Raw genomic sequence first — 23713 nt, 5'->3', positions numbered from 1 at the left:
ATTAATCCACAGTAGTCTTAGTTAAATTCATTCCCAATTTTCTAGACTGAGTGTACTTTAGAGCTTGACCTATTGTATAGACACTTGTTAACCAAGACAAATGTTTTGGTTTAACTTAAAAGTCATTCAACAATAAAAGACACTTACTTGTGTAGTTTTTATATGGTAAGGGAAATTTTTGTTAGCAGCTCCTGGTCTTGTTATTAACTGAAACAGAAAACAGCCATGGTCAACTATATTTTTATTAGAAATGGACATTTACTAGAAATATGGTTACATAAACAGACTGTCATTTTCAAAATATGGTTTATAATTGTGTCAGACTGTAACAAAACAAAATTATTACATGCACACAGTGCTTTAATATGAAATATATATCAGAATTGTCAAGCAGTGAAACACTTTTGACATCAGTAGCTCAAATCCTAAAGAATCTTAATATCAACTGAAAATCATGCTATCCAAGTCATTTATGAAGTTTTTTACAGGAATTATATTTTATCTGGAACAGTAGTAGTCAATGGCATGGAGATTTGGGTTTCAAACAGTCGAAAAGTGCTGAAATCATCAGAAAGCTTTTTCTACTACTTTAATCAAACCTTGTTGTTTCAAATTCAGTTATGTTGACTCAAGGTATTTTTTCAATTTCGATTAATTTCTCATTTGTTCAATTCATATTTAAAAACTTAGATAACGAGTTATTATCTCAAGTATATTATGAAGTCCCTTTGCAGAATCAGAGAACTTTTTAGCTCTAGGCCAAATGATGGCAATGCTTTCACTTATCAGTAATATTTCCCAAAAATAATTTAACTTCACATGTTTCCATTACACAGAAAAATATATTAAAATTTTTTGCTCAATCTAAATCTTAGGAGGGGGCACTTACTATGTAATGAGTGGTAGGGATGAGTCACTAGAATAGGTCACTTTTTAAAGCTTCATGATCTATGATAAGGTCAATAAATTCAGATGAAATATATGATAAGGTTGCAATTGAATTAGAAGTATCTGAAATTAATCAGATGTTGATTTTTTCTCAGATGCAATGAAAAGTACAGTTGTAATTGCATCAGATATTTTTCCAATCTATTTATCTCTCCATGAAAAGCTTAAGCATGATAGCCATAGGTAAATTTTTTGTTAAAAAATATATAATAGGGTTAAAATCGTGTTTTTCAACATATATGAAAAGGGTGGGGTACTATATCTCTCAGCTGCTTGCCCCCCTCTATCATCCCTTTTGCATTTTTGTAAAGATATAAAATATAAAGGAAAAGTCCTTTTATTGTCAGGGTAGGAGGAACAATTTGAAACATTCTGATATGATTTTTTTTTTTTTTGACAGATTTTACTTAAACATGTAAAATGAGGTATCTGTAAACCATGATGACAAACTCAGAAATACGCTATCTTCTAACTAAAATTTGTAATTTGTATTTCATAGGGAGCTCCATTTCAGGAATACGCTATGGGGTTGTTCCAAACTTAATAAATATACATCGGTCACTAGGATCCATCATGGAAAAATTTCTATTTACATCTATACACTGACTGGGCCACACTTAAGTATGAGCCTTGCTTTTCTTTCTATTTCAAAAGCTCACATAAATGATTTTCATATTTTCCAACAAAGTAGGTATATTTGTGCCTATATATAACTACACTTACCAGGAAAAATACATGTCCACAAATTGTAACAAAGTTTGAAACACCAGTGACCGTCTGCTCTCTGACCCACAGATTAATAACAAACATAGCAATAAGTATGGTGATAGGACCAGCCCAAAACCTGTAACAGATAAATATTATATATAAGTTTGAAACTCAAGTGAACATCTGCTCCCTGACCACAGATTTATAACAAACAAAGAAATAAGTATGGTGATAGATCCAGCCCAAAACCTGTAAAAGATAAATATTATATAAGTTTGAAATACAAGTGAACATCTGCTCTCTGACCACAGATTTATAATAAACAAAATCAAAGTGCTTGTAAGAACTGAAGGGTAAAGATTGCTTTCATTTTGCAATTTTGTGAATTTTTAATAAAGTGCTTCGCCAAGCACAGCTGGATAAGACCGCAGAGGTCCAACCCTGAACAGTTAGGGCAAAAATGGACACAATATTCAAGCTTGATACAGGTCTGAACTTGGATTGTAATTAAATATTTGACACATTATAGGTTTCTGACACAGAATAAATCTAGTCAAAGTACTTGAAATTGGTTATATGATTTGAATTTATATTCAATTGAAGATTTCTTGCTGTTGTGCAATACACTGTGCTGTTGCGCAATACTAAGTAAATCTGTTTTCAGACTATATACAAAGAATTAGCAAAATAAATTTTGACCCCGAATTTTATTTTTTGGAAAATTGATAATTTCTTAAATCTTGCTGAAAAAAAAAATGACGACAACAACGACGACATGATAGCATTATATGAACGCAAATTTTTTTCAGTTGAATTGTGTATTGCTAGGAAAGTTAACAATTTGAGTTGGAGTTATCTTCCTTTGTTCATGATCATACATTTGTAGTTGAACCTATTTTTATAACAGATTCATACACCATGCATTACTTATGTAATTTTTTTATAAAAAAAATGTTTTCTTGACAAGTATGGTTATTCAAATACAAATCATATTGAAACTTAAATATCAAGGTATAACATATCATCAATAAATTGCATGACATTGACTGGATAGGATCTAAATAATGATCATTTCACTGCACTATTTTGTTTGAAATATCAAAGGTAGCGATCAACCTTGGAAAAAAAAGATATCAAGTCAGTACCATTGGGTTTTGATTGCATTTCATGCAATCTTTACCCTAAAAAAGTCCAAAACCTGTAAAAGATAAATATTATAAGTTTGAAACAGCAGTGACCGTCTGCTTTCTGACCCACAGATTAATAAAAAAACATAGCAATAAGTATGGTGATGATAGGACCAGGACAAAACCTGTAAAAGATGAATATCTTTAGTTTGAAACACCAGTGACTGTCTGTCTGCTCTCTGACCCACAGATATATAACAAACATAGAAATAAGTATGGTGATAAGGCCAGCACCAAAACCGAAAAGGAATAATAATTAATTTCAGATTTTTTGCATGCTTTTGTTATTGCTATTGTTGGACAATGGACAAAAAATGTGAAATTAATCATTGCGATCTCTGGAAGTGTTCGATATATATAATGCGATCAAAATTTTACTTTTGTGAAACCCAGGACCAAGTATACCTTCACAATTATTGCAATAATAAAAACATTGCGAATTTCTTATATGAAGTTTTATGTTCAGATCACTGAAAAGCTTACGAATTAGAGTACAGGAAGACAATAATTCAATTACAGTACATTTCCTGAATATTTGGAACAAATAATAAAAACATTGCGAATTTCTTACATGAAGTGTTTTCTGTCATAAGAAAGTATATTTACACGTTTCATAACAAAAATTAGACATTCAGCTATTTAAACATTTTCATCTGTTTTGCTAAATTTTAACGATCATATGACTTTGAGTATTGTTGCAGATACAAAGAGAAAACAAGAATCAGATGAAAAAAGACACAAAATGATCACCATTTTTCACAATAATTGCAATAGTGATATCAAACAAATCAGACCACTTGTTTGGATATTTACTAATATAAAATTACCTCTAACATGTCTCATATTAAATTCTATAGGGATCTTACATGCCAATAGGAATTTTTAGAGACAGGCAATTCTTTACACTTACCATAATGTATAATAAATAAAGAATGGGATGTAGAACCAGGTTTTCCTGGAGTGTGTTACTAAGTTAACAATGAGAGAAACACAAAAGAATGTCCATCCAACCAGTCGGAGGGCTATCAGTCCATAACCAGCTGGACTCTCATAGATGTACAAAACTTCTCCTGGGTCAAACACCTGCAATATAAAAAAACCTGTCATAACAGAACTTTGTATCACTAGACACACTTAATATTTAGAATAAACAGCAAAATAAGTTAACTTTAACATGTAAATGTAATTATTTTACATTTATTTTCAACAACAAAAATAGATAATCAAATTATTGTAGATCATTAAAATGATATCTTGCAGAAATATTCTTTTTATTTATTGAAAAATAAAAGATTTGGTGATGTGTCAGAAGAACAAACTAATTGGTGTAAATATTGATTTTGTAATCAGTAAATTAAAACCATACTAAATAATACACATATGTACTTTCATGGTACTACAATATGTCGATACTTATAGTTTGGCATTGCACAAGGTCATGTTTTTCTCTGACTGTTAATGACGTCTTTACACTAAATTCATTGGATGTTGGATGTGTATACTGATTGATATTTCAGTCTTAGATACATATTTTTTTTCATTAGGTTTTATTGGCTTTGAACTAGCTGTAAGTAACTGTGAGTACTCTTAGATATGTACTTAGTGTCTTTTTGTTTTTGGGATGTATAAGTACCCGTCCACGTCCACTTTGTGGTTTTGTTAGATGTATTTCTATTTGTATCCATCTGATGAGTTAAGCCTTTTTCAACTGATTTTTATAGTTTGTTCTTATGTTGTACTGTGACACCACTGTCCCAGATTAGGGGGAGGGTTGAGCGCTCACAAACATGTTTAACCCCGCCACATTCTATATGTGCCTGTCCCAAGTCAGGAGCCTGCAGTTCATTAGTTGTCGTTAGTTCATGTCTGTCATATTTGTTTTTCATAAACTGTTTTGTTATAAATTAGGCTGTTAGTTTTTTCAATTGAATTGTTTCAGATTTTTCATGTCGGGGCCTTTTATAGCCGACCATACAGTATAATTTTTTTTAATGTTGAAGGCGGTACGGTTGCCTATAATTGCTTACATCCACTTCATTTGAACCTTAGTGGATAGTTGTCTCATAGCTGAAAAAGTAAGCTAAATGAGAGAGTCACATAATGCTCAGGAGTCGGTTTCACAAAAAATTTACGACTAAGATTTGTCGTAAGTCATGAATAATTAAGTATACTTACGATAAATCTTAGTCGCAAGTTTTTATGTGAAACCGACTCCAGATTTTGAAGAAGATTTTTTTTTGCTATGGACAGGGAATAATGAGACAATATTAGCTTACCTCTGCTTCATATACAAACAGAATTGCATACGTCAGTGTGAATATACTAAAGAACACTGCAAGGACAATGTATAATTGGGTGGAGAGCTTTCCTCTAACTATAGTATAACCATTAGCCATCAATATCAACATCAGAACAAACATTATGTCACTCATAGCTTGGAACAAACGGCCTGAAAATAACAAAAATATTACATATAGTATGTATTAAATATTAAGTGAATGTTTGAAGCTAAAAATGACAAAAATACTACAAATGTCTTATGTCTATAAGAATAAACTGCTTCGCTGAGCGCAGCTGGATACGCCCGCAGAGGTCCAACCCTGAACAGTTGGGGCAAAAATGGACACAATATTCAAGCTTGATACAGGTCTGAATTTGGATTGTAATTAAATATTTGACATATTATAGGTTTTCTGAATAAATCTAGTCAAAGAACTTGAAATTGGTTATATGAATTGAATTTATATTCAATTAAAGATATCTTGCTGTTGTGTAATACACTGTGCTGTTGCGCAATACTTAGTAAATCTGTTTTCAGACTATAAACAAATAAAGTTCAATTAATTCTCAATGTCATATTAGAAATTTATGAAAATCAAAAGGGAGCTTACATCAATAGATATAAACAATTTACCAAATTTTCATGAGAATTGCTGACAGCATTTTTGAGTTATTGTCCGAAAACTGGAAAATCCCCCCTTTTTTAATGAATAAAACCCCCATAACTCAGAAATGTAAAATGTAAATTTTATAAAATTCTAAAGGGAGCTTACATCAATAGATATAAACAATTCACCAAAGTTTCATAAGAACTGCTGAAATCATTTTTGAGTTTTTGTCCAAAAACTGGAAAATCCCCCCTTTTTTATGAATAAAACCCTGTAACTCGGAAACGTAAAATCTAAAATTTATAAAAATCAAAAGGGAGCTCAGGTCAATAGATATTAACAATTCACCACAATTTCTTGCAAGTTGGTGAAAGCATTCTTGAGTTATTGTCCGAAAACTGGAAAATCCCCCTTTTTTTAATGAATAAAACCCCATAACTCGGAAACGTAAAATCTAAAATTTATAAAAAACGAAAGGGAGCTCACGTCAATAGATATAAACAATTCACCAAAGTTTTATGCAAATTGGTTAAAGCGTTTTTGAGTTAATGTCCGACATGTTGACGACGGACGGACAGACGGACGGACGGACGGACAGACGGACAACGGTATACCATAATACGTCCCGTAAACGGGCATATAAAAATAAAAACAAAACCAAAACTGTGTCTGAATTTACCTGGCACCCTGCTGTTTTGAAGAACTGCCTCCAGTGCCAAAAAAAAAATGAAATATTTTTAAGTGTAAGAATTTCATCAATTGTCACTGGTGCAACCAATCAAAATGGAAGAATAAAACAACAAATAATGGTCTTATCTTTATAGCAATAAAGCCTGATATATTAAAGGAGTAAGTTTGGTAAGGGCCAAATTTGGCCCTGATTATTAAGTTCAATGTTTCAGGATAAAATGTGTTTTAAGTTGATGAAAAGACATGTGAGAAAGTTATATAGAACTATTTTTGCCAGAGTTTTATTTTTAAGCATTGATTTTGACAATAGGTTAAAAATAGAGATTTTTGCGAAATTGGACAAAATCGTCCGGATTTCAACCAAATTAAGACCTAGGAAACATAGAGCGCAGGCGTCGACAAACAAAATATTTAAGTCAGATATGTAAAATGTCATAACAAACATTAGGTTTAAATATCTTTGTTGTCGACGCATGCGCTCTATGTTTCCTCTCCAAAAAATCAACGTAAATTTACCCGTTTTCATCAATTTTTTGCGGAAAATCAAAATTAGTGCTATTTGTGACATCATGAATAGAACGCAAAAACATAAATTTTCAACAAAAAGACATTTTTCCAATCTAGTCATTATATAACCTATGATTCCTTGTGACATTGGTCAATAAATCCTAATTTCAGTTTCAGCTAGAATTAGGGGCCATTTTAGGGCCTTATCGAACCTACTTCTTTCATCAAGATTTGTATGATGTGTAGATGAACAAGAATGCAGGTGTTGTCATGCTTACCATACCCCTACTCTAAATTCAAAGTATCTTTTTCAACTGTTAGCTATGTGTAAGCAGTGTAGACATGAGGTTTAATACTAAATTAAAACATCAACTCCTGTTTCTCCAAAACCTGCTTCTACAAAGTTGTCTATTCTAATAACTAATATTCAAACAATTCAACAGGCAAGAGCAATAACTCTTATTTTACCTGCTAGCCATGTCCCTGTTTCTTCATAGCCTGTGTTGGCATATTTCCCCCATCCAATCGCCAATAAAAACAATCCAAAACAGTTTGTGTAGATACAAAAAATATACATTTTGTATGTTGTATGGAATAACTGTTGTGTATGTAATACATCTGAAAAGAGAACAAAAGGTAATTCTAAAGGTCATTTTAAAATTGTCTCATCAATAACACTACTGGTAACATAGTACTGTGGAATCATTTATTTTCGTGGGTACCAATTTTCGTGGATAAAGAAATCTTGCACTTTCGTAGATATTTCATTTCATGTTTTTGCCAAAGTCTGCATACCACCCAATAGAAAATTTGTAATTCTTGAACATTCAAATTAGTGGTTCACCTGTACCCACAAAATCCAAGAAAGTTGGTACCCCATAAAAAATAACAAATCTACAGAAGTTCTCCTCAGGTAATAATTCTCACAGTCATCAGTGTTCTCCCCAGAAATTTTGGATAGCATAACATCTGGCGAAAAAAAAAAGTATTTTTTTCAATGTCAATTGTCACTTTGCGGCGATGCTCTATTTCCTTTACGTAATGTTTATATTGTTCAATTCATAACTGATAATACAATTAGAGTATAGCAGTTGTTTCAGTTTAATTTTTAAATATTCATTTATAGTTACACAATTCTATTTTTCCTTTTGTCAGAAACTACCAACTAAATATCTAGTACAAAAAAGAACTTTTTGTATATCAAAAAAAAAGAAAGTATCATATATCAATAAAACTTCAATTAAATAAACTGGTATCACAGAGATATGTCTCCCCTTTTTGTAATTTAATTTTAATAATGCAAATTTTGAAATTAAAATAGCAATACTTTAACATGTAAGTTATGCAAATATTCAAAGTCGATGAACCATGACTGAAGGTACATGGCTAAACAATCTCCACGGAATGAGATGTGCCAATGCTAATACAACTGCATACCAAATACCATCGACTTATCATAAGTCGTTCCCTTTAAACAAACCTAAACACAAACATTAACTTGTAAACTCTGTAAAAGTTTCAAAGTCAATTAACCATGATCAGGGGTGGGGCTATATAATCTCCATGGAAACGATACTTGCAAATGCCAATAAATTTGCATACCAAATATCATTGACTTAACATTAGCAGTTCATCTTAAACTGATCTAATCACAAACTAATACATGTAAACTAAGCAAAAGTTTCAAAGTAAATAGACCATGACTGAGGGGCGGGGCCAAATAATCTCCATGGAAATGAGATGTGCTAATGTTTATTCAACTGAACATCAATTAACATTGGCCAACCACTAATGGTTCCCCTTGAACTGACCTAATCGCAAACTAATACATGTTAACTTAGCAAAATTTTCAAAGTCTATAGACCATGACTAAGGGGGCAGACCCAAATAATCTCTATGGAAATGAGATATGCCAATGCTTATACAACTGCATACCAAATATCATTGACCTACCACTAGTGGTTCCCCATAAATTGACCTAATCACAAACTAATACATGTAAACTATGAAAAGCTTCAAAGTCAATAGACCTTGACTGGGGGTGGGGGGGCTAAACAATCTCCATGGTAATGAGATGTGCCAATGGTAATACAACTGCATACCAAATGTCATTGACCTACCACTAGTGGTTCACCATGAACTAGACCTAATCACAAACTAATACATTGTTGACGCCGCCTCCGCCGTCGCTGGAAACAGCATACCTATGTCTTGCTTTTTGACTCCGTCAAGGCGAGACAAAAACTATTCTGTTTATCATATTCATTGTTTCCTGGGACTCAATTTGTTAGTGCCAGTTGTTTCTCATCAAAAACTAAAAGAAACAAAGTTAAGCCACTTCTGGGAGATTCCCAGGCTACTTTCAGTAAATTTAAACAATGCATTTACATAGAAATAAATACATTGAGTAAGGAGATCTAACAAATAGTCTGTTAATGTGTATGGAATGCATTGTATTCCCTTTTGGGATCATTATTATTCTGTCAGCTGTGTCTGTAGTTATTACCGTAAAAATGCAGATTTTTTTCATAGTTGGTCCGCCTCTGAAGAATCCCGCATCCGACTCGTAGTTTGTACAAATATTTTAATGGCGGTCAAAGAAAAATTAACGAAAATAAACAATGTTTGACAAGCGATTTGGAATGAATATGACGCTTTTTATGCAATAAATGGATGGGACATTAATTAAAGGCAATATTCATCACGTTCTAATGAAGAAGCAAGCTCATTTTGCCGAAATTCAGAATGTTTAATATACTCTCTCGGGTATAAACAAGTACGGAAAGAAAATAATTCTTCAAAAGTTGTTAGTTTGAGTTGAAATAACACAAGACCAATCACAATTTTCTAGAGAAATAAATCATTTATATCTTTGAATTTCTTTACTTATAAAAGAATAAAATGCTCCGCTGGGCACAGCTTGATACAACCGCAGAGGTTGAACCCTGAACAGTTGGGGCAAGTATGGATACAGCACTGAATTTGGATTGTGATTAAATATTTGACACAGCATAGGTTTCTGACACAGAATGAATGTGGTCTAAGAACTTAAAAAATTTTAATTTACCTATTCAAACCATATCATTATTATTTGCTTTTATATATAAATCAGAAATAACCAATTTAAAACGGAAAATTTTAAAGAAAAACTAGAGGCTCTCAAGAGCCTGTGTCGCTCACCTGTATTTACTGATGCTTTGGAAATCATGTAAAATAAGGTTGAAATCATAATTAATAGTATTAGATATTAGATATTATAATGATATCTAAGATAATAACAAAAAACTGCAAATTTTTAGTAAAATTATTAACTCAGGGGCAGCAACCCAACAACGGGTTGTTGGATTCGTCTGAAAATTTCTGGGCAGATAAATTTAAATCTGATGAACATTTTTGCCACCTGTCAGATTTGCTCTAAATGCTTTAGTTTCAGAGATATAAACCAAAAACTGCATTTTACCCCTATGTTCTATTTTTAACCAAGTCGGCCATGATGGTTGGAAGGTGGGGTCATCGGACAAATTTTTTAAACCAGATACCCTAATAATGATTATGGCCAAGTATGGTTAAATTTGTCTCAGTAGTTTCAGAGAAGAAGATTTTTGTAAAAGATTACAAAAATTTACAAAAAATTAGTAAAAATTGACTATTAAGGACAATAACTCCTAAAGGGGTCGACTGACAATTTTGGTCATACAACTTATTTGTAGATCCTACTTTGCTGAACATTATTGCTGTTTACAGTTTATCTCTATCTATAATAATATTCAAGATAATAACCAAAAACTGCAAAATTTCCTTAAAATTACCAATTCAGGGGCAGCAACCCAACAAGAGGTTGTCAGATTTGTCTGAAAATTTCAGGGCAGATAGATCTTGACCTGATAATCAGTTTTATCCGACCTCAGATTTACTCTAAATGCTTTGGTTTCAGAGATATAAGCCAAAATCTACATTTTACCCCTATGTTCTATTTCTAGCCATGGCGGCCATCTTGGTTGGTTGGCGGGGTCATTGGACACATTTTTTAAACTAGATACCCTAATGATGATTGTGGCCAAGTTTGGTTAAATTTGGCCCAGTGTTTTCAGAGGAGAAGATTTTTGTAAAAAGCTAACGACGACGACGACGGACGCCAAGTGATGAGAAAAGCTCACTTGGCCCTTCGGGCCAGGTGAGCTAAAAAAGGAAAAAAAAATCCCTCCCCCAAATTTTTTGAACCCCCTTTTGATTCATCACCCAAAACTCAATCCCAGCCTTCTCTTTGTGGTATGGTACCTTGCAGTACAATTTCAGAGAGATCCATACACTTGAACACAAGTTATTGTCCTGAAACTAGAAAAATGCTTGTTTTTAGGCCCCTTTTTGACCCCAAATTCCTAAACTTTTAGGGCAATTACCCCTCAACTCAAACCCAGCTTTCCCTTTGTGATATGGAACCTGGTAGTACAATTTCATAAAGATTTATACACTTACACACAAGTTATTGTCATGAAACTAGAAAAATGCTTGTTTTTTTCCCCTTTTTGGCCCCTAATTCCTAAAATTTTGAGACAATAACCCCAAAAATCAATCCCAGCCTTCCCTTTGTGGTATGGTACCTTGCAGTACAATTTCAGAGAGATCCATACACTTGAACACAAGTTATTGTCTGGAAACCAGAAAAATGCTTATTTTTGGTCCCTTTGTGGCCCCTTATTCCTAAACATTTTGGACAATTACCCCAAAACTCAATTCCAGCTTTCCCTTTGTGATATGGAACTTTGTAGTACAATGTCAGAAAGATCCATACACTTACACACAAGTTATTATCATGAAACTAGAAAAATGCTTGTTTTTTGCCCCTTTTTTGGCCCCTAATTCCTAAAATTTTGATGCAATTACCCCCAAAATCCATCCCAGCCTTCCCTCTGTGGTATGGTACCTTGCAGTACAATTTCAGAGAGATCCATAAACTTGAACACAAGTTATTGTCTGGAAACTAGAAAAATGCTTATTTTTGGCCCCTTATTCCTATTAACGTTTTGAGCAATTACCCCCAAACTCAATTCCAGCTTTCCCTTTGTGATATGGAACTTTGTAGTACAATGTCAGAAAGATCCATACACTTGCACACAAGTTATTATCATGAAACTAGAAAAATGCTAGTTTTTTGCCCCTTATTTGGCCCCTAATTCCTAAAATTTTAAGGCAATTACCCCCAAAATCAATCCCAGCATTCCCTTTGTGATATGGAACCTTGTGGTACAATGAGGGGCCTGATGGGTTATTTTCGTTCTTCGTGATCGGCGCATTTTCGCTATCGTGATCCGTGATCATGGAAATTTATTTTCTGTGAATCGTGATTGACAAAAAAATCAACTCATGAATCGTGATGAGACCCCCCCCCCCATCAGGCCCCTCTACAATGTCAGAGAGATCCATACACTAAAACACAAGTTATGTCTGGAAGTTACAAAAATGCTTATTTTTGGCCCCGAATTCCTTAACTGTTGGTACCATAACCTCCAAAATCAATCCCAACCTTCCTTCTGTGGTATTGAACCTTATGGTAAAATTTCATAGAGATCCATTCACTTAAACTAAAGTTAGAGTGCGAAAACCAATGTGTCTTTGGACACCGACGACGACGACGACGCCAACTTCATACCAATATACGACCGCAAAATTTTTTTGCAGTCGTATAAAAATTGCTGTTTCATCGACATGAAAAAAATTGCGTAATAATATTGTACAACGTGGTTTGGTCAGTCATTTTGTCAACATCGAGGTACCTCACGTAGTTTTTCCTTCTATTAGCAGACGGTTATGCCATAATGCAACGTAGTCTAAGTCGAATTGTTTATAATTTTCTGATTTCATTTTCTCGATATCAAAATATTTTCGATTGGACCATGTGTAATTAGTCATGTCATAAGTGTCAGCTTGGGGTATTTTAATCCAAACAGTTATCACCCAAAGGGCAATTAACACCTATTTAATTACTCTTAATTGCCTTTTTTGTCCGACTTGATGGGATTACAATTAAAGGTGATATAATCTTTATGGTCACAAGTGATAATTAGATGAAAGTTCAAAAATTAGGACATTGATTTTGCGGCAATATATAGAGACAAGAAAAAATAGCATCCTCAAATAATTATAGTGTCACGGGATAAATTATAGCATCGCGGTACCGCAACGCTAAAACGGCCTTGGGAGATCACTGGTCATACTTTTTTTTAAATTGGTTGGACGCCTTAGTTCAATATCCAGCATGTTAGATTGATGTGTCATATTGATTATTTTTATTTTTTATCTAAAAATTATGACACATATTTTTTGGGATAATAATGTAATGACGAGAGCTACTCTCACACCAGTACACCTTTACCTTAATCAAATTTAATTTCTGGTCTGAATCATAATTCATACATATGTACATATAGTTGCATTCTTTTAGCAGCAGTGACAGACATTACAGAACCAATTATTTTTCTACTCTTTACTATTAGATATTCTCAGTCAATTACCATGGAATGACAAACTGGATTCTTGCTGATGTTAACCTGTCGGCTGTGCTGCTCCTGATACCATTATAATGTAACTCATATTATATGTTTCCTCAACAAATGTACAATGCAATGTTATGTAAAATAACGTTTTTTCTGCAAACCTTTGTTCATCTTAGGTGATGCCAGAATAAAATGATATATTAAAGCAAAAAACGCTTCCTTACTTAATGCAAAGTATGACAGTTACTTCAATTCATTTGGTATAAATTTTCAAAAATAGCAATCAATAAAATCAATAGTAAGTTGATAAACACATTGTGCATCATATTCATGTTCATAGAAACATGTATCTAAGGATAAAGATATAAAATAAGAGATTACCAATTTGGTCATGCATGTCAGATTCAATTTTCACAGTGTTTAAGTTTATACAGAGGGATATCTTTAATAGTATATCATTAATGACTTTTCCTGTTAAATCATAGGTGTTATTAAATCCTTGAAAGTTATTTGATATTACATGTATAATGATGATATTAAAAATAAGTTTAAATCTTTATAGACAAAGTGGTATCTGTCTCTCTTGTAAGCTTCTTACAATCACAAAAAGGACTAGTACTGATGCAACATAAATGGAACTGTTATGTCTACATATCCAATCCCAAGTGGCCTTATGATCAATAGTAATATCAAATAAGAAAATAGAGACATTAAAAACAATTAATGTATTTCACTTTTGATAACTGTAAACCAACTTATTTTCGTGTATACTTTATTTCCAGTCAGGCCAACTATATGGTGATTTATTTTTCGCAATCTTCTAATTTTTGGGATATATCAATATAAGGGAAGACCAAAGTTTTACAAAGTTGCGACAATTCAAATACGTGTAATTTTTCTACTCGCCAAAATTAGTTGGTTTACATTAATCAACAGTGCCTTAATAATGGGGAGGCAGAAGAGTGAGGGTTACAAATTAAAAAAATTTTAAAACCTATAATCAATAGTCATACTTACAACCCACTGCAGAGCTTAATGCTCCTAATCCCATATATAGCAGGAAAAAAGTGATAACTATTGGTAAAATATCTGAAAAAAGAATATTTTTTTCTTTTTATTTCAAAGCACATAAGCTTTTGTCAATATAGAAAGGAACTTGGTATAAACACTACTGTTACACAAACAATTGTCTTACAGCAAATGTTGTTGAACTATGAGAAGACAAGTGCAAAGTTGTATAACTAATCAAATATTCTTGTTATAGTCCATTGTGAACTAGACAACCTGACCGAACTGATAAATAAGATGTTTTTATATAAAAAATTAAAAGCAATCTCTTTGTACAATACTGAAAGTGGCCAGTCTAACAAAACTGATTCTTTTTGTGGGAGAACGGCTATTATCTTTTTAAATTACAATGCCAGATAATAAATCATTAGCTGATAGGGAACTATATCTATTATAATGGAATAAGAAAGAGAAAGTTATTCTCTAAGTGAATATCTCCTTATTTTTATATTAACTTACAGAACTGATCAGCAGAATTTTCATGGTGCAGCAGTTCACCATCCTCTCCATTCATCATATGCAAACTGTACACTATCTTTAAACCTTTCTGTAAAACAATAAATTGTACACTATATTTAAATATTAATGTAAAACAATAAACAGTACACTATATTTAAATATTTCTGTAAACAATAAAGTAGTACATTAAATCAAATCTTTTGTAAAACAATAAGTCGTACACTAAATTTAAATCTTTCTGCAAAACAATAAACAGTACACCATATTTAAATATTTCTGTAAAACAATAAAGTAGTACATTATATCAAATTTTTTTTTAAAACAATAAGTCATACACTAAATTATATATATATATTATTTAAACCTTGCAATAAACTAACAAAAGAACAGAGCTCAAATGTCAAATGTGTTGCACATAACTTATCTGTCCAAAGGCAATAAACAAATATAACTTTTTACAATTAACTTTGAAATATAGTTGGTCAGGACTTCTTTTTCGAATTTGGCCAAGACATTACTGATATAAACCTTTGATATTCAATTCATAAATATCTGGAAAGAATTGTACACATGAGAGGGCTTACAATCCAATTTTCTATAGAATTTATATTTCAAAGGGGGCATAACTCTTTTTAATAAATTGCTTCAACGAGCGCAGCTGGATACGACCGCAGAGGTCCAACCCTGAACAGTTGGGGCAAAAATGGACACAATATTCGCGCTTGATACAGGTCTGAATTTGGATTGTAATTCAATATTTGACACATAATAGGTTTCTGACACAGAATAACTGTAGTCAAAGAACTTAGAATTGGTTATAAGATTTGAATTTATATTAAATTTTTTGCTTTTGTGCAATACACTATGCTGTTGTGAATTGACCTCACCCCCCCTTTTTTAAAAATAAAAAAAAATTGAAGGATTTTCTTTTTGATTTCTGAAATCTTGGTGAGAAAAAAATTGTCCCCCCCCCAATTTTTTTTTAACCTACCCCCACCTCTTTTTCCAAAAAAAAATTCTTTCCCTCAGTCATGGTCATAATTTCAATTCAAATTTCCAATGGAGTTTGCAACCATAATAACCCATTTAAATACATCATAAAAGTCTTAAAATAGAAAATGAAATACATAATCATAGCTAAAATTAATTTACCTTAATCAGCATTTTTAAAATTATTAAAATAGTAACTTCTAAAAATGAATTGACACCTAATCACCTCAAGACAATACAAAAATTCATTATACATAATTTAAAAGCAGTGTAAGGGAGGTAATTCAAAGTAGTTTTTGAATTACTTCCCTTACACTGTAATTTGTACTTCAGTAATTGTCCATTAACCAGGACACCCTTGTTTTTTCCCACTTTTTTGTGCCTAATCCTAAACGGTTTGAGCCATAACCCCCCAAAGCCAATCCTTACCATCCCTTTGTGGTATGGAAACTTGTGGTATAATTTCGGAGAGATCCATACACTGTTCCACAAGTTATTGTCATGAAACTAAAAATGCTTATTTTTGGCCCCTTTTTGGCCCCTTATTCCTAAACGTTTTGGGCAAATAAAAATCTGGCAAAATTTGTACTAGTGAGAGCCTTAACAAGACAGGAGGAATGCATGATATATTTATGTCCCCTGCAACGTGTTGCACAGGTGATAATTAACGGTCATTTCTCTGAACCATGAAAATGAGGTCAATCACTCATGCAGGATAAGCATCCCTATGTCAGGTATAATTCATCTTTTAAAAATGACTTAGGCACTGATTTTCCAACTTGTCTGCTACCTTGCTGATATAATCCATAAAAATCTGGCAAAATTTGTACTAGTGAGAGCCTTAACAAGACAGGACGAATGCATGATATATTTCTGTCCCCTGCAACGTGTTGCACAGGTGACAATTAACGGTCATTTCTCTGAATCATGAAAATGAAATCAATCACTTATGCAGGATAAGCATCCCTATGTCAGGTATAATTCATCTTTTACCACGACAGAGACAATAAAATGCTCCGCTGGGTGCAGCTTGATACGACCACAGAGGTCGAACCCTGAACAGTTTGGGGCAAGTATGGACACAACATTCAAGCTTGATACAGCTCTGAATTTGGATTTTGATTAAATATTTGACACAGCATAGGTTTCTGACACAGAATGAATGTGGTCTAAGAACTTAAACAAATTTAATTTACCTATTATGGTCCAATATCCAAAATCTAAATACATGTTTAGATTCAGCATATCAAAGAACCCCAAGAATTCAATTTTTGTTAAAATCAAACTAAGTTTAATTTTGGACCCTTTGGACCTCAATGTAGACCAATTTAAATAAAATGCTCCGCTGGGCGCAGCTTGATACGACCTCAGAGGTCCAACCCTGAACAGTTGGGGCAAGTATGGACACAACATTCAAGCTTGATACAGCACTGAATTTGGATTGTGATTAAATGTTTGACTCAGCATAGGTTTCTGACACAGAATGAATGTGGTCTAAGAACTTAAAAATTTTGAATTTACCTATTGAAACCATATCATTATTATTTGCTTTTATATATAAATCAGAAATAACCAATTAAAAATGGAAAATTTTAAAGAAAAAAAAGGAAATAAAGGATAAAAAAAATCCCCCCCCCCCAATTTTTTTAACCCCCTTATGATTCATCACCCCCAAACTCAATCCCAGCCTTCCCTTTGTGGCATGGTATCTTGCAGTACAATTTCAGAGAGATCCATACACTTGAACACAAGTTATTGTCTGGAAACTAGAAAAATGCTTGTTTTTTTACCCTTTTTGGCCCCTAATTATTAAAATTTTGAGGTAATTACCCCCAAAATCAATTCCAGCTTTCCCTTTGTGGTATGGTACCTTACAGTACAATTTCAGAGAGATCCTTACACTTGAACACAAGTTATTGTCTGGAAAATAGAAAAATGCTTATTTTTGGCCCCTTATTCCTAAACGTTTTGGGCAATTACCCCCAAACTCAATTCCAGCTTTCCCTTTGTGATATGGAACCTTGTAGTACAATTTCAGAAAGATCCATACACTTACACACAAGTTATTGTCATGAAACTAGAAAAATGCTTGTTTTTTGCCCCTTTTTTGGCCCCTAATTCCTAAAATTTTGAGGCAATTACCCCCAAAATCAATCCCAGCATTCCCTTTGTGATATGGAACCTTGTGGTACAATTTCATAAAGATCCATACACTTACACACAAGTTATTGTCATGAAACTAGAAAAATGCTTGTTTTGTTTTATGCCCCTTTTTAGCCCCTAATTCCTAAAATTTTAAGGCAATTACCCCCAAAATCAATCCCAGCCTTCCCTATGTGGTATGGTACCTTGCAGTACAATTTCAGAGAGATCCATACACTTGAACACAAGTTATTGTCTGGAAACTAGAAAAATGCTTATTTTTGGCCCCTTTTTGGCCCCTTATTCCTAAACGTTTTGGGCAATTACCCCCAAACTCAATTCCAGCTTTTCCTTTGTGATATGGAACCTTGTAGTACAATTTCAGAAAGATCCATACACCTACACACAAGTTATTGTCATGAAACTAGAAAAATGCTTGTTTTTTGCCCCTTTTTTGGCCCCTAATTCCTAAAATTTAGAGGCAATTACCCCCAAAATCAATCCCAGCATTCCCTTTGTGATATGGAACCTTGTGGTACAATGTCAGAGAGATCCATACACTAACACACAAGTTATGTCTGGAAGTTACAAAAATGCTTATTTTTGGCCCCTTTTTGGCTCCTTAAACCTTAACTGTTGGTACCATAACCCCCAAAATCAATCTCCACCTTCCTTTTGTGGTATTGAACCTTATGGTAAAATTTCATAGAGATCAATTTACTTAAACTAAAGTTAGAGTGCGAAAACCAATGTGTCTTTGGACGACGACGACGACGTCATACCAATATACGACCGCAAAATATAAAAATATGCATTCAACACCCATACTTAGCTTTTATTTGAATCCCTACATGTAAGTGGAATCTAACTGTATACAAGTTTGCAGATACATTGTTTCAACTCGTTGACTTGAGTTACTATGATTTGCTAAATTTATACATTCTTTAATTACTATATATATAAGTCCTTGAGAAGGTAGGACTATTATAATATATTATCCCCACTATATAATATATTATCCCCACAAGGCAACGAATATTAATAAACAGAATAGCTTTCCTCATTGAATTTCAATTGAAAGTTTTCTTAGCTATTTTGTTTTTTTGTTCTATAATTAAATCATTTCATCTCTTGTATAATAAAATAATTCAATTAACAAAACCACAGAAAAGTCATTTTAGTGCGGACAACTCGAATAATACACGACCTACCTGTGAATTACAGTTTCCTATAGCTATAAACCACCATTTTGCTCTTGAAGATGAGAATGTTACTTTCCGCACACAGCTCCAGTACATACCATCAGATTTATTAACAGGCGTACAGTTCCCAACACCAGAATTGTCTAGTGGTATAATCTGGTTGTCTACCCAACTCAATAAGGCCACTTGCTCACTACATGTCTGTGAAAGATGTCAAAACTATTAGTTTTCCAGACGTATAACTAATATACAGTAAATTCAGAAATATATGCAAGGTTTTTATTATTGTGAATAATGCGACTCATGCTTGGACTGGATAAGAACTCGCATTCTGATAATTGATAAAATATCTGTATGCAGATTTTACATAATTTGCAATAATTAATCTTGCATTTTTTGTCCTTTCTTAAAAAATCGCAATAATAAATGCACACAATAATTTCTGAATTAACAGTACATATGTTTACACATATTTAGATGCATTTTGCATTCAAATAAATAGACACACAATGAATCTTTGTTTTTGTTATTTATCTTATAAGAAACTGATTCACTTACCTGATTAATGAATTCTTTTTTCTCCTATGGTTTATGTTTATGCTTTAGATTGAGAAATAAATTTTGAAGATCATACAAATATCGTAGCCAAAAATATGTTTTTCTTAATTTATTTGTCATACCATGTGAAATCCTTTATGTTATACTGCAGCTGATATATGCTTGTAAGAGGGCATAATTTCATTATATCAGTTGGTGATTCGAGGTAAAATAGTCCTCAGAATTCTCATTAGAATGGTAAGGGTGAGGTTTAATACCACCCTCTATAAATTCATACAATCTTAGCTATAGACTATCAATTATATTGGTATAGGAATTAAGAATGCAAAGGATAAGCCACAAATATTCAGCAAGTAGATATCTAATGAAATGAAAGATCAAAAGGCAATTGTCATTATTTGCAGATGTCTTGACACACTTAACTATTGGTTGATGTAATATTTACAGCTGTCAACAACCTACCTACATTTATGTAGATCAATTGGTCAGGATGGCCAAAATAAACAATTTGAAATTATCATTAATATTCTACAAGAACTGTGAATTTATTATTATAAGTGATCATGAGGGTACTAATTTTTATTGATTTTGTGGGTATTGATGAATCAAGATTTCAAGTCTGCATCCAGATACAAATTTCCTATAGGATTGAATGCAGGTTTTCTCTTAAACTCAATATCAAGTACACAAGAAAATCAATTCTTCCTCATGGAAAACTGGTAGTGTGGGTACCGTACCCACAACATTTAATGAATCCACAGTACTAACAGTCTAATACATGTAGAGACTTACCTTTCCTGTCTTGTAAGCGTCATCCCATTTGTTATCAAAGTACAGCAATAGATCTTGTCTTGCATAACTCTGAATTAAATTTTAATTCCATATTAAAATTTTGAGACCAAAATAAAGTAAAAACAAATTATTGCAATTATAGAAGTTTTCTTCATATACATGTAAATTTATTTTTATAGGTTTCATTGTGAGTGTATTTAGAGGCTGATTTATGAAGCTAAATTTATGCTTAATTTATGCTTTTAACCTTTTCCACTCCAAACTTGACTAGTTTGGGGCTTCCAAGCCCCACTTTTTCAAAAGTGTGTTTTTATATATATATGGTCAACAGATTTAAATATTTGTGAAATTGATTTCGCATAGTTGAGAATTGATATAACATTTTGCTAATTATGGAGTAAATGATTTTGCATATATTGCAAAAATACAAAATATAAGAAACCTTATTTTTTACAGGCACCTAAAAACCTTTACTAGTATCTTTCTTTCGTGTGTCTATTATGCAATATGCATGATATATATACAAAATCGAAAATCTATATGAAAAAGGTGGAGAATTATCAAATTTTTTATTTTTTTTGACATTTTCGCTATATATGCAATCCATTGTATCACATTATGTTCAGTGTGATTAAAGAAATATCCCTTCATGCAGGAAATTGATTAACACACCATAACTTCCATGTAATGTATCATCATACATGTACAATCATTATCTCATCTTTTTCTATTTACACCAAAGGATTTTTTACAACTCTTGAGTTTAAAGTTACCCAACCTTTCCAAACAGGTGCTGCTTTTTTGTCTGTTAATACTTGCAGCATTATTTCTAATAGCTTTCTATAAATTAGCCCTTTACTTAAAATCAATCTTAAATAACAAGATCAACTAACAGAGACATAGGTCACAGAATTATACATTGTAATTTCATCTAGATTTTGACCACATTAAGACTCGATCAGGAAATAAAGAGCAAAGGGTTAGACAAACTAAATATTCAAGTCAGATACGTCACTTGTTATAACCAATACATGTATAATGTTAATAAAATGCTTCGCTGGGCGCAGCTTGATATGACCGCAGAGGTCGAACCCTGAACAGTTGGGGCAAGTATGGACACAACATTCAAGCTTGATACAGCTCTGAATTTGGATTGTGATTAAATATTTGACACAGCATAGGTTTCTGACACAGAGAGAAAGTGGTCTAAGAACTTCAATTTTTTTAATTTACCTATTATGGTCCAATGTCCAAAATCAAAATACATGGTTAGATTCAGCATATCAAAGAACCCCATATATTCAATTTTTGTTGAAATCAAACAAAGATTAATTTTGGATCCCAACTTGGACAAACTTGAAAACTGGTCCCATAATCAAAAATCTAAACACATGTTTAGATTCAGCAGATCAAAGTACCCCAAGAATTCAATTTTTGTTAAAATCAAACTAAGTTTAATTTTGGACCCTTTGGACCTTAATGTAGACCAATTTAAAAACGGGACCCAAAATTAAAAATCTAAAAACACGGTTAGATTTGGCATATTTTGCAAAGAACCCCAATAATTCAATTTTTGATGAAATCAAACAAAGTGTAATTTTGGACCCTTTTGACCTCAATATGAACCAATTTGATAGCGGGCCCACAAATAAAAAATCTAAATACATGGTAAGATACAGCATATCAAAGAACCCCATATATTCAATTTTTGTTGAAATCAAACAAAGTTTAATTTTGGACCCCAATTTGGACCAACTTGAAAACTGGGCCAAAAATCTAAAATCTAAATAATTGTTTAGACTCAGCATATCAAAGAACCCCATATATTCAATTTTTGTTGAAATCAAACAAAGTTTAATTTTGGACCCCAACTTGGACCAACTTGAAAACTGGGCCCATAATCAAAAATCTAAACACATGTTTAGATTCAGCATATCAAAGAACCCCAAAAATTTAATTTTTGTTAAAATCAAACTAAGTTTAATTTTGGACCCTTTGGACCTTAATGTAGACCAATTTAAAAAACGGGAACCAAAATTAAAAATCTAAATACATGGTTAGATTTGGCATATCAAAGAACCCTAATAATTAAATTTTTTATGAAACCAAACAAAGTTTAATTTTGGACCCTTTTGACCTCAATATGAACCAATTTGATAGCGGGCCCACAAATAAAAAATCTAAATACATGGTAAGATTCAGCATATCAAAGAACCCCATATATTCAATTTTTGTTGAAATCAAACAAAGTTTAATTTTGGACCCCAATTTGGACCAACTTGAAAACTGGGCCAAAAATCTAAAATCTAAATACATGTTTAGATTCAGCATATCAAAGAACCCCATATATTCAATTTTTGTTGAAATCAAACAAAGTTTAATTTTGGACCCCAACTTGGACCAACTTGAAAACTGGGCCCATAATCAAAAATCTAAACACATGTTTAGATTCAGCATATCAAATAACCCCAAGAATTCAATTTTTGTTAAAATCAAACTAAGTTTAATTTTAGACCCTTTGGACCTTAATGTAGACCAATTTAAAAAACGGGACCCAAAATTAAAAATCTAAATACACGGTTAGATTTGGCAAATCAAAGAACCCCAATAATTCAATTTTTGATGAAATCAAACAAAGTTTAATTTTGGACCCTTTTGACCTCAATATGAACCAATTTGATAGTGGGGTCCACAAATAAAAAATCTAAATACATGGTTAGATTCAGCATATCAAAGAACCCCATATATTCAATTTTTGTTGAAATCAAACAAAGTTTAATTTTGGACCCCAATTTGGACCAATTTGAAAACTGGACCCAAAATTAAAAATCTAAATACACGGTTAGATTCGGCATAACAAATAAATAAATGTGGTCAAAGATTTTACAAATCTAATGCGCCATACTGGTCTTCCTTTATAAATATGCATTTCTTTAAACATAATTTAAAAGCAGTGTAAGGGAAGTAACCAAAACGTTGTATTTGGATTACCTCCCTTACACTGTTTTAAATTATCTTAATTGTTCATAACCATTACTTTATACATAATTTAAAAGCAGTGTAAGGGAGATAATTTCAAT

General features: G+C 32.5%; 1 protein-coding gene across 1 annotated transcript in view; it reads right to left on the bottom strand.

The window, feature by feature from the left end:
• The window catches only part of LOC127700306 (transmembrane protein 145-like), a 40496-nt gene that overhangs the window by 4746 nt on the left and 12037 nt on the right, over positions 1-23713 (bottom strand). Inside the window, exons 3-11 of the mRNA XM_052203718.1 lie at positions 20634-20702; positions 19293-19484; positions 14950-15037; positions 14440-14511; positions 7397-7546; positions 5120-5292; positions 3754-3926; positions 1672-1792; positions 148-207 (exon numbers count right to left, since the gene is read on the bottom strand). Coding sequence (XP_052059678.1) covers positions 148-207; positions 1672-1792; positions 3754-3926; positions 5120-5292; positions 7397-7546; positions 14440-14511; positions 14950-15037; positions 19293-19484; positions 20634-20702 — 1098 coding nt within the window. The remainder of the gene's footprint in view (positions 1-147; positions 208-1671; positions 1793-3753; positions 3927-5119; positions 5293-7396; positions 7547-14439; positions 14512-14949; positions 15038-19292; positions 19485-20633; positions 20703-23713) is intronic.

Source organism: Mytilus californianus, unplaced genomic scaffold (genome assembly GCF_021869535.1).
Source record: "Mytilus californianus isolate M0D057914Y unplaced genomic scaffold, xbMytCali1.0.p SCAF_5, whole genome shotgun sequence".
NCBI lineage: Eukaryota > Metazoa > Mollusca > Bivalvia > Mytilida > Mytilidae > Mytilus > Mytilus californianus.
The sequence above is the reverse complement of the archived record's forward strand: the minus strand, read 5'-3'. Positions and strand labels throughout refer to the sequence as shown.